Source organism: Periplaneta americana, chromosome 16 (assembly GCF_040183065.1).
Source record: "Periplaneta americana isolate PAMFEO1 chromosome 16, P.americana_PAMFEO1_priV1, whole genome shotgun sequence".
NCBI lineage: Eukaryota > Metazoa > Arthropoda > Insecta > Blattodea > Blattidae > Periplaneta > Periplaneta americana.
In genome coordinates, this window is record NC_091132.1 from 129,824,032 (window position 1) to 129,838,888 (window position 14,857).

Here is a 14,857-nt window from a genome sequence, read left to right on the forward strand (position 1 = left end):
TTCAAATCCCGGCGCCGGAGAGAATTTTTCTCCGTTCCATTACTCTTTCATCGTACTTACATAATTGTTTTTAACCATTGTTTATTGTTTTTTATTTTATTGGGTTATTTTTTATTAGGTTATTTTACGACGCTTTATCAACATCTTAGGTTATTTAGCGTCTGAATGAGATGAAGGTGATAATGCCGGTGAAATGAGTCCGGGGTCCAACACCGAAAGTTACCCAGCATTTGCTCATATTGGGTTGAGGGAAAACCCCGGAAAAAACCTAACCAGATAACTTGCCCCGACCGGGAATCGAACCCGGGCCACCTGGTTTCGCGGCTAGACGTGCTAACCGTTACTCCACAGGTGTGGACTATTGGGTTATTTTACGACGCTATATCAACATCTAGGTTATTTAGCGTCTGAATAAAATGAAGGTGATAATGCCGGTGAAATGAGTCCGGGGTCCAGCACCGAAAGTCACCCAGCATTTGCTCGTATTTGGTTGAGGGAAAACCCCGGAAAAAACCTCAACCAGGTAACTTGTTCCGACCGGGATTCGAACCCGGACCACCTGGTTTCACGGCCAGACGCGCTGACCGTTACTCCACAGGTGTGGACTTGTTCATTGTAAATGCATTAGTAGGCCGATCTATGAACCCTTATTTAGGGCGGCTTTTGTTGATACAAATGTATTATTTTGTTAACTTTCAATAATATTTAATATTAATATTTTTCCTACGTCACTTAGCATTCAAGGAAGGTGATAATATGATGTATATTCCATTTCTGTTATTTTATTGAGAATAACCTATTCCCATATAAAATGTTTGTCATTGTATATTATTGCTTCTGCATTTTTCCTTCAACAGTGTTGTTAATCTATATATATAATTTGAACTGGTAATGGAAATTACGGGAAAACGGCTCAACGGATTTTAATGAGCGGCCCCTCATTTTCATGCCTGGCATCCAAAGTTTTTCGGAAAAGTAGTAGTTTTCAGTGAAATGTCAATTTTCCTACATAATTTTTCTATTTTCCAAAATCCATCTCTTGTCAGTTTTGAGAACTAAATTTATTGAATCACGGCCGACTTGATTGAATTTCAGAACAAACCACACACTACAATAAACAATAGGCTATTACACGAAGGCCATAACCTGCAGGATTGCCGACATATTTAGAGCTCAATTCAATTTGTTATTAAAAACTGATTCTGCCTGATTCTGCAGTGTATAATTTTCTGAGTACAGCTGGATATTCAAATCTACGAAACTTGAGGTCGTTTGATGACATCATTACCATTAGAAATTAAATATGATTGTAGTTAATATCATGATGTGTCTATTTTTCATTAATTGTACATAATACTGATGCTATATTGATGATATGAAAGTGAAACGTTTTGTGGTTATGTAAGTAAATGTAGAGAATATCTTAATTTAGATCTTCATTTTATAATTTACTGAGTGGCTGCTATATATAACTACAAAACTTAAGTAAGATAATAATATTGTTATTAAAAATCAAATATTTTTATACTTATTAACCCAGTGGGGTTGGGTCTTTTTCATATACTTAATGGCGGTGTAGTGTAGATATTGATATGTGTCATTGTCTTCAGTATTGGCTCGAGAGAGCGCAAAAATTACAGTTCCTAAGGAAAGATCAAAAGGTATTACTTACTGATAAAATAAGAGGCCTAGAAAATTTTGTATTCTCCAGATCATTTCAGCAAGATCTCTTAGTAGGATAAAATGATTTTACGCTCTACATTTCAAGTTCTACATGCAGCAGCTATACGAAAATGTTATTGTCCGAAAGCTTAGCAAACCTGACATTTTTTAACTTTTGCCTACAATCCACAATGACCTGAAATAGCTACTGCTATCGTCCTGACATTGATACTTGCGTTTTCGCGTTGAAACTCAAAAACTGAAGTTGGATAGGTTCAAGAAAAAGTATTTGGGTAAAAAAATCCATTCAGAGGGAGTATGTTTCATTATTATGGAAGCAAATAACTATTAAAAAGACAAGTATTCTTCATTGAAAATAAATCTGAAAAATTTTTATTTGAACGTCTAACGAACTTAGTTTGCAGCAGCATTTGCTGCACAAGCCCCTAGTATTATTTATCCACAAATATATTTCATATGCAGACTGACCTCTGTAATAAACTTATTCGCCGTGCAGTATCACTATTAAGTAAAAAATAACCATAGCGTTGACAACCCTTCAACGGGCAGAAAATCTTCGGCAAATCTTCAGTTTCAAATAAACTTTTCCAGCTTTTTTTACCCATCTCTAATGCATACAGTAAAAATATTTAGTAATGCGCCACTACTATCTTCACTTGTTTTCTCTGTACACCCTTCCAGCGAGGCGTAACCGTACTCTCGTAAACAAAGACTGACTCCTTACTTGGACTCACTTGGCAATCCCTGGAGTAAAGATAATGCAAACAAGACGGCGATCATGGTTATCGGAAGAAAAATGGGCTGACAACTCTAAATGAATCAATATTATGCTCTCGCTTACCTTCTCGATGATGCAGACGAGGCTGATACCACTGCCGACATCCACGTGGTGCTCTCCGCTGCCGAGGATGAACGCCTCTGGAACCACAATGTGTAGGTCGACGAAGTGCGACATGATTCCAGTTCCGGTTGATATCTGCAATACAAATTAATTTTGTTACGAATACCATTGAAACTAACATCTACGTCACTGCACAGAACATGCGATCCGATTACATAAACTCTAGCCGTTCATCAGTCAGTAAGTCGGTGGCATTACTGCTAAGGGAAACGGTGTGCAATGTTTGTAACCTCATGCGTCATTTGACATCAACAAAGAGAGGTTCAGGTTGGTTTTCTCATAGTGTTTCCTCCAGTAATTCCATGCCACTTAGACTGCTTTCACACTAGCTCTCGAGAGCTGGCGCACACGAGCCGCTTGACCTGAACACCTGCTCATTGAGCCGCTCCAGTTAGGCCTACCTAAGCGGACTGGAAAACAGTTGGACCGGTGGTATGACAGCAGTTACAATTGAAGTGTCTTTTTTATAAAGTCATGCTTGAACTAGAAAAATCAACACATTTTAAAACCCTAGATTACTAATCAATTGCCAGACAGACTATCAGATTGCTAGCATTGCTAATTTAATATATTTATGGTTGCTTGAGAGGTTTGCCAGTTTTACTGTAGTTCCAATGGAGAAAGGAACTGGCCACCCTATCCCCTTATCTCCCGATCTTGTAGCCTCATAAGTGGTCCATTCTTGGTATCACTTATGAGGTTCAAACCCGTGGGTGGGCAACTCGTGCTCTCGAAGTGTGAACACAATCTCAGTGCACGTAGAAAGAACTCTGTACTGTAGTGTCAGTATACAAGTTTGCTCGCGTCTGCAGTAAGTGGCGGCTGGTTTTAAGTGGAAAACAATATAATCCCCAGATCATTTCCCTTTAATGATGAGTCGAGAGAGATTTTTTATTAAGAAAGGAGGTGAAGCTTGTATTATGTTCTATTAACTTTCTTACGCATGACATTTTGTTACAAATAAACCAGTGAAGGTTTTTATTAAAGAAATACTGTCTAGATCTGTTTTAGAATAGCTAAAGGTAAAATGGGATATCAATAAGGTGAGACTGATATCAAATATCGTTAGCACGTTGTGGGTGCGATTTACAGAATTGCACGACATATGATAGACTAGCTAAGAGAATTTATGGATATATTTGAAATGTGGCAGTACCATGTAGAACACAGACAACTTCACTTTCTTTGACTATAAACTATCTTGAAGAGCGATAAGAAAATCCTCTTATCAAATATAAGGCCCTACTTCAAGACCTACAGCAGAATTCACTGCTAAGTTTCGAGAAACAGTGACAATTGACAAGGAATCGAGATTTTTCTGAAATCCTTTTGCCTTAGAGCCGATAGAAGATCCTGAAAGTTTATAGCTTGAATTGATAAATCTGCAGAACAGCGCGCCACTCAGATTCCAGCGAAATCAGGAATCGACTGTTCGTAATGCTGCCTAAGTCAGAATTTCCAAATATACTCTTTGTCTTTTCTTCCATTGTATACTGTATGTACTTGAGTCAGAGTTTAATACAAGAAAGAAGTATAAAAGCTCTCAATGTACAGAAAGAGATTAGAAGTAAGTGTATTTCATCTGCCGTGATATGTGAAAAATACTTTCTTGAATTTGTGTTTGTTTGCGAATATAGACTATTACATTTCTGAGGACAGAGGAATACTCTTTAATGCATAAAGACTTGTAAATTCTCGCGTTCTATGTTTCAAATAAGACATATAATAATAAATATTAACAAATAGAATAATAATAAATAAGTGTTGCAGCTATGTTATCTCTTGAAAAGGTATATCCAGATTGTGTTTCCAGTACAAAACTAATTTACAAAGCTAGGAAATAATATAACCTTATTATGTGTGTTTAGGTTCAGTCTGTCTAAAATTACTATAATTATTGTACCAGCGTCATTCTGAAATTCAAATAATGGAGTAGATATCACGACCACCTGCATGAGCCGCCAGAGCGCACCGTGGCTTTTGCAGCGAAACTACAAACAACTTGTAACTGCTGCGGCTGGCTCCGTCTGTCTTTCTCTCTTTCAAGGTTTTTTAGCACTTTGTGAGCACGAGTTGCCCATCCATGTTCAAACCTGTCTTCAGGCGGCTGACTAAACAACTGTAGTACCTTCATCAGTCTACATGGAAAGCTGTCAGTCGCTGTGATTCTTGAAAATGACTGAATTGTTAATAAGTTTATTATCAATACGGCGTCGTTTGACATAAGAGTGTTTAGTAATAACGTAGTGCTCAGATGAGCCAGACGTTGAGTATCAAAGGCGACATAGGCTACAATACCCCGCTTTTAGCTGCTAGTGTGAAAGGAGTCTTACTGTAGTCTTGTCTTGTACAAATTACCTACGCAAATTTTGGCGCACTCACCGAGTGTAAAAATTCGATTGTAAAGACCTCTGAAATGTTTTATTTTCTAGCTGAAAATGACCACCAGATCTAAACTTTTGCCTGTGATACTTATGATAACAAAGAGACTAAATATTTAATTGTCTCTCTGGTTTAAAACTGTATCATAATGTGGTTATGTACTTGAAAAATATTTATCTTCTCATATTTAAGGAGAATGATGTAATTAAATAACATTAAGTAATAAATTCCCAATAATACTTCAGCATACGTTTCATACATAAATTGGATAACAAGGAATGGAATTAAGCTCTGAGTATGTATGTTACTATACATCAAAGTGGGTTTAATTGAGTTTATAAGATCTATTCCTGCATATGAAGTTAGTATAGGAGTTTGCTACAAACTTGTACAGAAAGTTGTGACAAAGTGGAATTGAGAACTCGTCGCAAATTCTTGGATTTCTACATTGAAGAGATTCAATATATATACAGAGAAGTTTTAGTGCAATCTTCCATTAAAACTTCTGATGACACCATGAACACAAGTAGCATCTTTGGTGAACCAAATTCACGACAAATTTATCAAAGTTAACATTTGAAATAGAAACTAACTTAATTTCCAGTGATTAATTAGCACAAACAAAAAATGAGACTTCGTTACTTCTTAAAGAAAGGACTATGTACGCTTTGAATGAGTGACAAAAACTAGTAGTGAAGGAAAACTCGATTTTACAACTTTCAAGAATTTATAATTACGAGTGTTCTGACAATATAAGTTAAATTGTTTAACGTCTTATCGTGCTGCAGCTTTTATTTGAAATACATGCAGGAAGTTTAATTCTTCTTGGAAGTACAGTATTTTTAAAAGATTTAAATATTTGTAAAAAAAAAAGACATAAAAACATATTTCCTAAAACTTCATTTTAATCGTAAAAACTTTTAAAATTAGGTATATACGGAACATAAAATATACATCAAATTTTTGTGGAAACGTTTATAATATAAACTGCTATTAACAATTAATTAAATATTTTGATACTGCACTCGTATTTTTCTCCGATAAGCCTACTGATATTGATATAAAAATATGCCCACTAGTTTATGATAAGAAACCGTACAATCAGTGATGTCAAAACAAGAGCATTTTTCTGACCTTGACGTCGTGCGCGGGCATCAAGCGCTAGGTATGGAAGGGGAAATGAGCAGCCTGATGGATTAACAAAACAGTGGTGCACTAACTTCAAACGGAATGTGAAATTTTATGCCATTATTTTTATATGGCTTCTTTCCGTTTGATATTATCTATATTGTCTGTAAAACAAAAGTACTAACACCAATTTCTTAATATTGCAGTTGTGTTTTAAACGTTAATACCATAATAAAGAATTAAGAAGGAATATTCAAAGAAATTCCATAGTAGTACAACTATACTGTACTAAGTGGATGAAACACATCATTCATAAAGAAAATGATATCCCAAAAAAAGGGATTGAGTATGACATGATAAGTTGGAATTGATATTCATGGTATGTTTAGCCTTATGAAAGTAATCAATGAACTAATAAAAACAATATTACAGTACAAAGCAAAGTTACCTAGGTGCCGTGTATGTTTTAAGTGTAACTAATATTCCATAACAAAACTCTTATCGCGTTATGTTTTTTAAGGTGATATTGGTGAGCAACTTCCTATCATCAGAATATTAAATTATTTGCTCGGAACCTGCTGAAGCTATAGAGCTGACATTTTTACAACACATGGACACATATCTTTTGCTTATGATGTATCAATGGTTGCTTTGCTAATTCATTTCCTTACAAACATTTTCCATGCGAATATTTTCAAAATTTGTAATACACTATCTTCAGTAATATGTATTTACGGTATATTGTTTCAGTACCTGTAAGGCTACTAATTAAATAGGCCTATAACTGAAAATTTTAGTTTTCTATAAAAAGATGTTGAAAAAATATACCTTTTGAATAAAAAACAAACTTGTGAAAAATGAGCATTAGGAAAAACTTACATTCTTATAATGCACTTATACTTCTCAGACAAATCTAAAAATTAACATGGATACAGTTTAATATGTTTTCTTCCCTTTATCTACTGAATCAGTGCTGGCCATCCCTGTATATAGCTCGATCAAGCGGCATATACTACCTCTTTCGTCTGTCTCTTTCATTTCCTCTGTAAAGCGCTCAGGCTCTCCTGACCTTTAAAGCGAGCGCTTGCGTCTATGGGCATCAATTGACATGACTGCCGTACATGATATAAAGTAAACATACGCTGTTGAGACCGATGTACAGGGTGAACACAAAGTATTTCCCTGATTATAAACATTCATAGCTGAAGAACTACGCTAGATACAGGGATGCGGTTTTCAGCAAATAATACCTCATCTAGTAAAATTTTCATATGTACACTTCAACATGTGTTCTGGTTATTGCCTGAAGAACGTTTAATCGATACTTGATTTCATGCCATGTTTACACCAACATCTCTTCACTCACAGTCGCCATAGTATCCCTTATTCAGGCCTTCAGATTTTCAAAATAGAAATGGAGAACTGCACACTTTAGACTTTGCGTACCCCATAAAAAAAGTAGAGAGGGTTATGTATGGTGAACGTGCTGGCCGTGATGTTGGACTGTCCCTTCCGTTCCATCTGTTTGGAAAGTTTTCATCCCAGAACTGACGAACATGTATGTTCCAGTGCGATAGTGCACCAGCTCGTTGAAACCCTATTCATGACTGAAATTTCTCTAGTCTAACTTTGGTGCAACACAAAGCTTCCACACATCCTTGTTAATTCGTGCTATAATGGTGAAGTGAGTAAACGGTTCAAGAACCTTGTAAACTAAGCCACACCAAACATTGACTTTTGGGCTGTCCTTCTCATGCCCTAACATCTCGCGTGGCTTTTCTTACCACCAAATCCGAACATTGTGTCGATTTTATCTTCCAGAGATGTGGAAGATTGGCTCATCAGAAAAAGAAGACAGGTAATCATTGTGTCTTTCAATTCGTTCCAGAATGTCTACAGGAAATAAAGCATGTCCCAGACGGTTATTTGGCAAAAAGCTTTCATCATTTGCAATTTGCACGCGTAGAACTGCAACCATTTGTGCAAAATTTCAACAACAGTACTCCGAGGTGCATTACGTTGAGGCAGGACGATTACGTTTTAATTATGTGATGAGGGTACTAAGAAAAGGCTCTGATAAATCCAAAGACATAGCATATAAATCACTAGTACGTCCAGTAATGGAATATGGTGCTGCATGTTGGGATCCTTACAGAATAGAACACATTACGACACTGGAAAAGATTCAAAAACGGGCTCTCAAGTGTTGTCGTAATAATCCACCATTAAAATAGGACACACTCACGGACCGGAGAACGCGAATTTGATTATGTACAATGTTCAAAACATACAGAGGTGAGCCTGTCTGGAAAGAAATAAAAAAGAGATTGCAGCCCCAAAATTACTCTTCAAGGAACGACCATTCATATAAATTGAGGGAAAGAAGACAGAGGACGGACACTGGAAAGTTTTCTTTTCTCAATCGTAGGCCTACTATCTGGGATTGGAATGCTTTACCTGCAGACATTCGAAACGTTGGAGAAAAGTTAATTTCCAACATAAGATGTAACACCCAAATTCTGCTTCTGAATACAGTCAACTACTCAATCAATAATTCGGGCAGGCAGGATTTCAAACATTTTAATCAATTCAATTAGATAGTTACCTATCTCAGTTAATGACTCAAATAGTTAGGAAACCATTAATAAATTATATCACTCCGTCATATCGACATTTAGATAGGTAGACGGCTTGCTAGTTACCAATCGATTCTACAAGTGATTCTGATATAGTGCAGTACCGTATTTCTATGGACTACTGTTTCATTTGAAGGTGGTATACTAATAGACTCCAGGCATATACTGTATTTTAAAGATCGCCTCGTAGAAGAGAAAAATGAAATATGGACAAAAACGACGAAAGAGGCTTTGTTAAAAAAAAAAACTATCATTATTCACCGCAAATTATACGTGGACTTGAATGTCAATTTTGAACAGACACTCCAGCTGTTCAGTTGGAGGTAGTTACTGTCATGCAATATGATACGACTTGAGTCTTGCTCCAATATAGTGACGTCTGCTTTAATGGATATATCCGTGCCATTAACTAATCCTACGCCTTAGGACTGTCTCAGCGAATCATGAGGTTACATCTAGCTAATGGCATAGGAGTCACGTATGTAGGATGTTGTTATGACTATGTATGGCGTCTGATATTCCAACTGTCGTATAAACCTAGAAGCAATGAAACCAGGTAGCTAGAATTAATTACTTTAATGGAATATTGTATTATACCATCAGAGTCAGCATAACTAAGTATGCAAATCCCTGATTTTCAGCTATATAACTGACAAAGTAGATTCATATCAGAGTGACAACTGACATACAAAGCTAAATGTTTTTCTCCTCGCTCTGTTTTCTAAAGCACTTCTATCTACTTCTCGCAAAGTACTACTTTCACATTTTCTCGTCTCCTGGAATTTTCATCCATATTTTCTTACCTCATTCCTGCAAAAAATAAATTCATCTTTGATCTCTTCACACATTTATTTTGAATTTTCTTATATTTTCTTCCTTCTATCGTCTTCTTCTTCTTGTTATTCTAATTACTGTAAGTTACTCTCTTTCTCCCTTTCACATTGATATTATCTTCCTTACTTCGTTTCTTCAGCCTTTCTTTTCTTCAGTTTCCCTTTCTTCTTCCATCTCAAATTTCATTTACACATTTAGTTCTCTCTTTTATCTTCGTCTCTTCCTTTCTCATTTTCTTCCTTTTTTCTTTCCTTTTTCCGTCTGTTACATCTTTCTCTAGTTTTTCTGTTCGTACTACTTTTTGTTCATTAATTTTTACTTTTACTTCATTTTTCGTCACATACTGTCTGTCTGTCTGTCCGTCTGTCCGTCCATCCGTCTATCCATCCATCTATCTATCTACCTATCTATTTACCTACTTACCTACCTACCTACCTCACATACCTACCTACCTACCTTACCTACCTTACATACCTACCTACCTACCTACCTATATATCTTCTTCTTAAGGCAGTGCAACTTCAAAATTGAATGTCTTGGGCTTTTCAACAATTTCTTTCCAGGAACTTCTATTCTGTAAGACCATTATCCAATCCGTAATTCTTAGCTTCCTCAAATCATTCAGTCTTTTGTTTGTCCCCAAAATTCATTTTATTCATGTACTGTTTAACTCGCCTTGATCTATTTCCAGATATCTCTTCGGCTATTTCTTGTTGAGAATTACGAGCAAAATTTTTTTTTCCGGGGTTCAGTCGCCGGCCTAACGCCCAACCCCCAGCCTGGAGGACCAGGTCTCCCTCTTTATAACCCCAAGAGACAGGGTGGCTTAGCTCTACCCCAGGCAATGGGTAGCCATTTTAATCGCCTTCTATGACATGCATGAGCTACATGGGACTATTCTAATCTGGTCACGTCAGGAGGAATTCTATGCTGCATTATTACTTATTCTTCATTACTTAATCTTCTTTTCTTTTCTATGCCTCTTTGTTCTATTCAATTCATTTACTTATTCGTTCATGCATTAATTTATTACTTTGTTTTTGCTCTTGTTTTTTCTTCTTATTTTTATTTAATTTTCTCTATCTATCTATCTAACATATATCCGCATGCCTAAATTTCCTCCCTTTATTCCATTCTCTTTCTTTCTTATATGTATATTCATTTAATAATTGTTACTTCTCTTTCTTCTTTTCCGTTTTGTTTTATACAAGTCTTTCAATTCTTAATTCGTACTCCGTCTCTTTTTCATATTTTTTAAGTATTTCCTTTAGGCTACTCCTGTTTCCTTTTTTTTTCATTTATTTATTTATTATTTGCCTTTCTTTTACATTTGGTTTCTTATTTCTTTCCCATTTTATTTCTTTTCCTTCATTTCTTTCACTTTTTCTTTCTTAATTATTTACGTATTTTCTAATTTTCTTAGGACACTTATGGCCGGTTTCTCCAAGTATTGTTAGAACATTTAACGAATGTTAATCTTCAAACAGTTTGTTAAATATAGTTTTTCATCTCTTCAACACTAGTTTCGCTTAACAGATTGTTAAGTGTTTGTTAACTTAAAATGTAGGATTTTAGGCAATTAACTCATTTGACAGATAGTTAAATATGGCAGATGACACCACAGCTGTTCAAACAGAAGTTGTAAAAATAATATTTTAGTAATCTCTTTCAGGAATGGTTCGTGAATGACATAATATAATATTTAAAAGACACTGTGGAAAGCTAACATGGGGAAGATAATTTTCAAATGTGAACTGATTATCATATCGGCTGCTATTTTGATCCTGAGCTATTATATATTGAATATTTAGAAAATATGGGATCTCAATGTGGCAAGATAACTAGGAATGATGATTTCTATACCATGCATGAATTTTATCGGCATAATCCCAGTTTTGCTATACGACTGTCAAACTTGGACGTTGTCCGAGAGACAACGCTCAAGTATACAAACATGCCAGAGGAAGATACAAAGAAAAATACTGGGCATCACGCTACGAGACAGAATGACAAACGAAACACTACAAAGACTGACGAACACTACTGACGCAGCAGAACGAACCACGGCAACGAAGTGGACCTGGGGGGGACATGTGGCGAGACTACACCAGGCAAGAAGGACCCATGCAGTCACGATGTGGGACTCCTACGTCGGAAAGAGAGGACAGGGAAGACCACGGCTCAGATGGTCTGACATGTTTACCAAAGAGGGGGAAAAATGGTCGAGGACAGCAAAGAACAGAGTTTTGTGGAAAGAACTAGGGAAGATCATTGTATTTAGATAACGTAATCAGTGTTAAGATATTGTAAATAGTAAAGTCAGTATTAGTGAAAATGTGAGATAAGTTTTGTAAATAATAAAGTCAGTGTTGAGAAAATGTCAGGTAGGTAGATAGACAGACAGACAGACATACAGGCAGGCAGGCAGGCAGACAGACAGACAGACAGACAGACAGATAGAATAGAATAGAATAGATAGATTAGATATATTAGGTTAGATTAGATTTGATTAGATTAGTTTAAATTAGATTAGATTTAGATAGATAGACAGATAGATAGATAGATAGATAGATAGATAGATAGATAGATAGATAGATAGATAGATAGATAGATAGATAGATAGATAGATAGATAGATAGATAGATAGATAGATAGATAGATAGATAGATAGATAGATAGATAGATAGATAGATAGATAGATAGATAGATAGATAGATAGATAGATAGATAGATAGATAGATAGATAGATAGATAGATAGATAGATAGATAGATAGATAGATAGATAGATAGATAGATAGATAGATAGATAGATAGATAGATAGATAGATAGATAGATAGATAGATAGATAGATAGATAGATAGATAGATAGATAGATAGATAGATAGATAGATAGATAGATAGATAGATAGATAGATAGATAGATAGATAGATAGATAGATAGATAGATAGATAGATAGATAGATAGATAGATAGATAGATAGATAGATAGATAGATAGATAGATAGATAGATAGATAGATAGATAGATAGATAGATAGATAGATAGATAGATAGATAGATAGATAGATAGATAGATAGATAGATAGATAGATAGATAGATAGATAGATAGATAGATAGATAGATAGATAGATAGATAGATAGATAGATAGATAGATAGATAGATAGATAGATAGATAGATAGATAGATAGATAGATAGATAGATAGATAGATAGATAGATAGATAGATAGATAGATAGATAGATAGATAGATAGATAGATAGATAGATAGATAGATAGATAGATAGATAGATAGATAGATAGATAGATAGATAGATAGATAGATAGATAGATAGATAGATAGATAGATAGATAGATAGATAGATAGATAGATAGATAGATAGATAGATAGATAGATAGATAGATAGATAGATAGATAGATAGATAGATAGATAGATAGATAGATAGATAGATAGATAGATAGATAGATAGATAGATAGATAGATAGATAGATAGATAGATAGATAGATAGATAGATAGATAGATAGATAGATAGATAGGCAGGCAGGCAGGCAGACAGACAGACAGACAGACAGATAGGCGGGCGGGCAGGCAGGCAGGCAGGCAGGCAGGCAGGCAGGCAGGCAGGCAGACAGACAGACAGACAGACAGACAGACAGACAGACAGACAGACAGACAGACAGACAGACAGACAGACAGATAGATAGATAGATAGATAGATAGATAGATAGATAGATAGATAGATAGATAGATAGATAGATAGATAGATAGATAGATAGATAGATAGATAGATAGATAGATAGATAGATAGATAGATAGATAGATGCATTTAATGTCATCCAGCGATTTACAGCCATAGACAACGTCAGAGTAGGCACATATAATACATGGCTACTACAATGTGAATAAATGTAAGAATAAAAAAATAAATATACAATCACCAGACAATCACAAAAACAGGTTAAAAGTTTTAAAAGAAATGGTATAAAATCAGGTTACAATGTGCAGATTTGTACAGATTTGTTAATTTCATGATGTTAAAACAAATAGTATCTAAAATTTAATATTGCTAAAATCATTGACACTGTAGATTGGATTTGCCATCAAAGTCCTTCTCACCATCCTTCTGAAAGTAAAATATGACGTGTTTCTTATATGCAATGGTAAAGAATTATAAAGTTTATAAGATATGGAAAGAAAACTATTGCTTGTAGTACTATATTTGTACTTATGAAATATATGTCAAGTCTGGAACGGGTAAATTAATTATGAATGGTTGAACAAGTAGGAAGATTATGCACATTAAGCTTAACATACAGAAGGCAATCCAGAATAAACATTGACGGCAACGTAAGAATTCCTAGTTGTACAAGAAGTGGTTTACAATAGTGTAAATAGCAAACAGTGCTTGTTACAGTGCCAGTGTCAGTATAATGTGTGTAGTCCAAGAAAAAAAATGAACAAAGAACAGAGTGCTGAGACTAGTTAAAGTTGAACAGGGTTATTAAACATGTCACAAAAGTAGTATACACGACAATCTCGCCTGGATTGGCTGACCAAGCGAGTACACTTTATCCATCCCTGTCGAGGGGGTTCTAACCCCATCACAGGAGGCCTGTCCCTAACATGGGACATCATGGCTAACATTCATTCATTCATTCATTCATTCATTCATTCATTCATACTATGCATGATAGTCAATTGGAGACAATCCTAGATTTTTAAAACAAGTAGGCCTTAAATTTCACAAGAAATTAAAACCAGTCTTGAGTATCCTACGAACAGAAGTAGACCACTTACTTCAAATCAACATCTACTATTTACTATTGATTCTATGATACTGGCTCTTTTCAACTAGCTATAGCCAATGTTAATAGTGTTTGAAAATACAAAGTGAGTATTATATTAAAAAGGTTTCAGCAAAAATTGCTTTTTTGAGAAGTTATATGTTAGCATTATTACTATAACCTTACTTTGTAATAATATTACTGTTCAATAGTAGTAATTAACAACTTTCATTTGTCTTCTACCTTATCGATCATGGCGTATTGTACCAGGTTATGATTTCAACATGTTTCATGACTTACTCTACATTACAGAATTTAAAGAATAATACCAGCCAATAAAAAATTGCCTTATATGTGCAAAATCATTACCAACTGCTACTGAGTAGTTAAAATAGTGTTAACGACTGTTATAGTTAAGTGTTGGTCGTTTTAAACCAGGCCTGCACAAGGTTTGCGCTCTCCGAGCCGGCTCACAGCTCATGAGCGGAATGCAGATATTAGCTCCG

At 35.2% G+C, this 14,857-nt stretch overlaps 1 protein-coding gene across 2 annotated transcripts in view; it reads right to left on the minus strand.

The window, feature by feature from the left end:
• Positions 1-14,857, minus strand: part of LOC138691223 (neurotrimin-like) — a 1,545,609-nt gene that overhangs the window by 176,994 nt on the left and 1,353,758 nt on the right. For both annotated transcript variants that reach the window (XM_069813018.1, XM_069813019.1), the window contains one exon: positions 2,525-2,659. In XM_069813018.1, the coding sequence (XP_069669119.1) occupies positions 2,525-2,659 (135 nt within the window). The remainder of the gene's footprint in view (positions 1-2,524; positions 2,660-14,857) is intronic.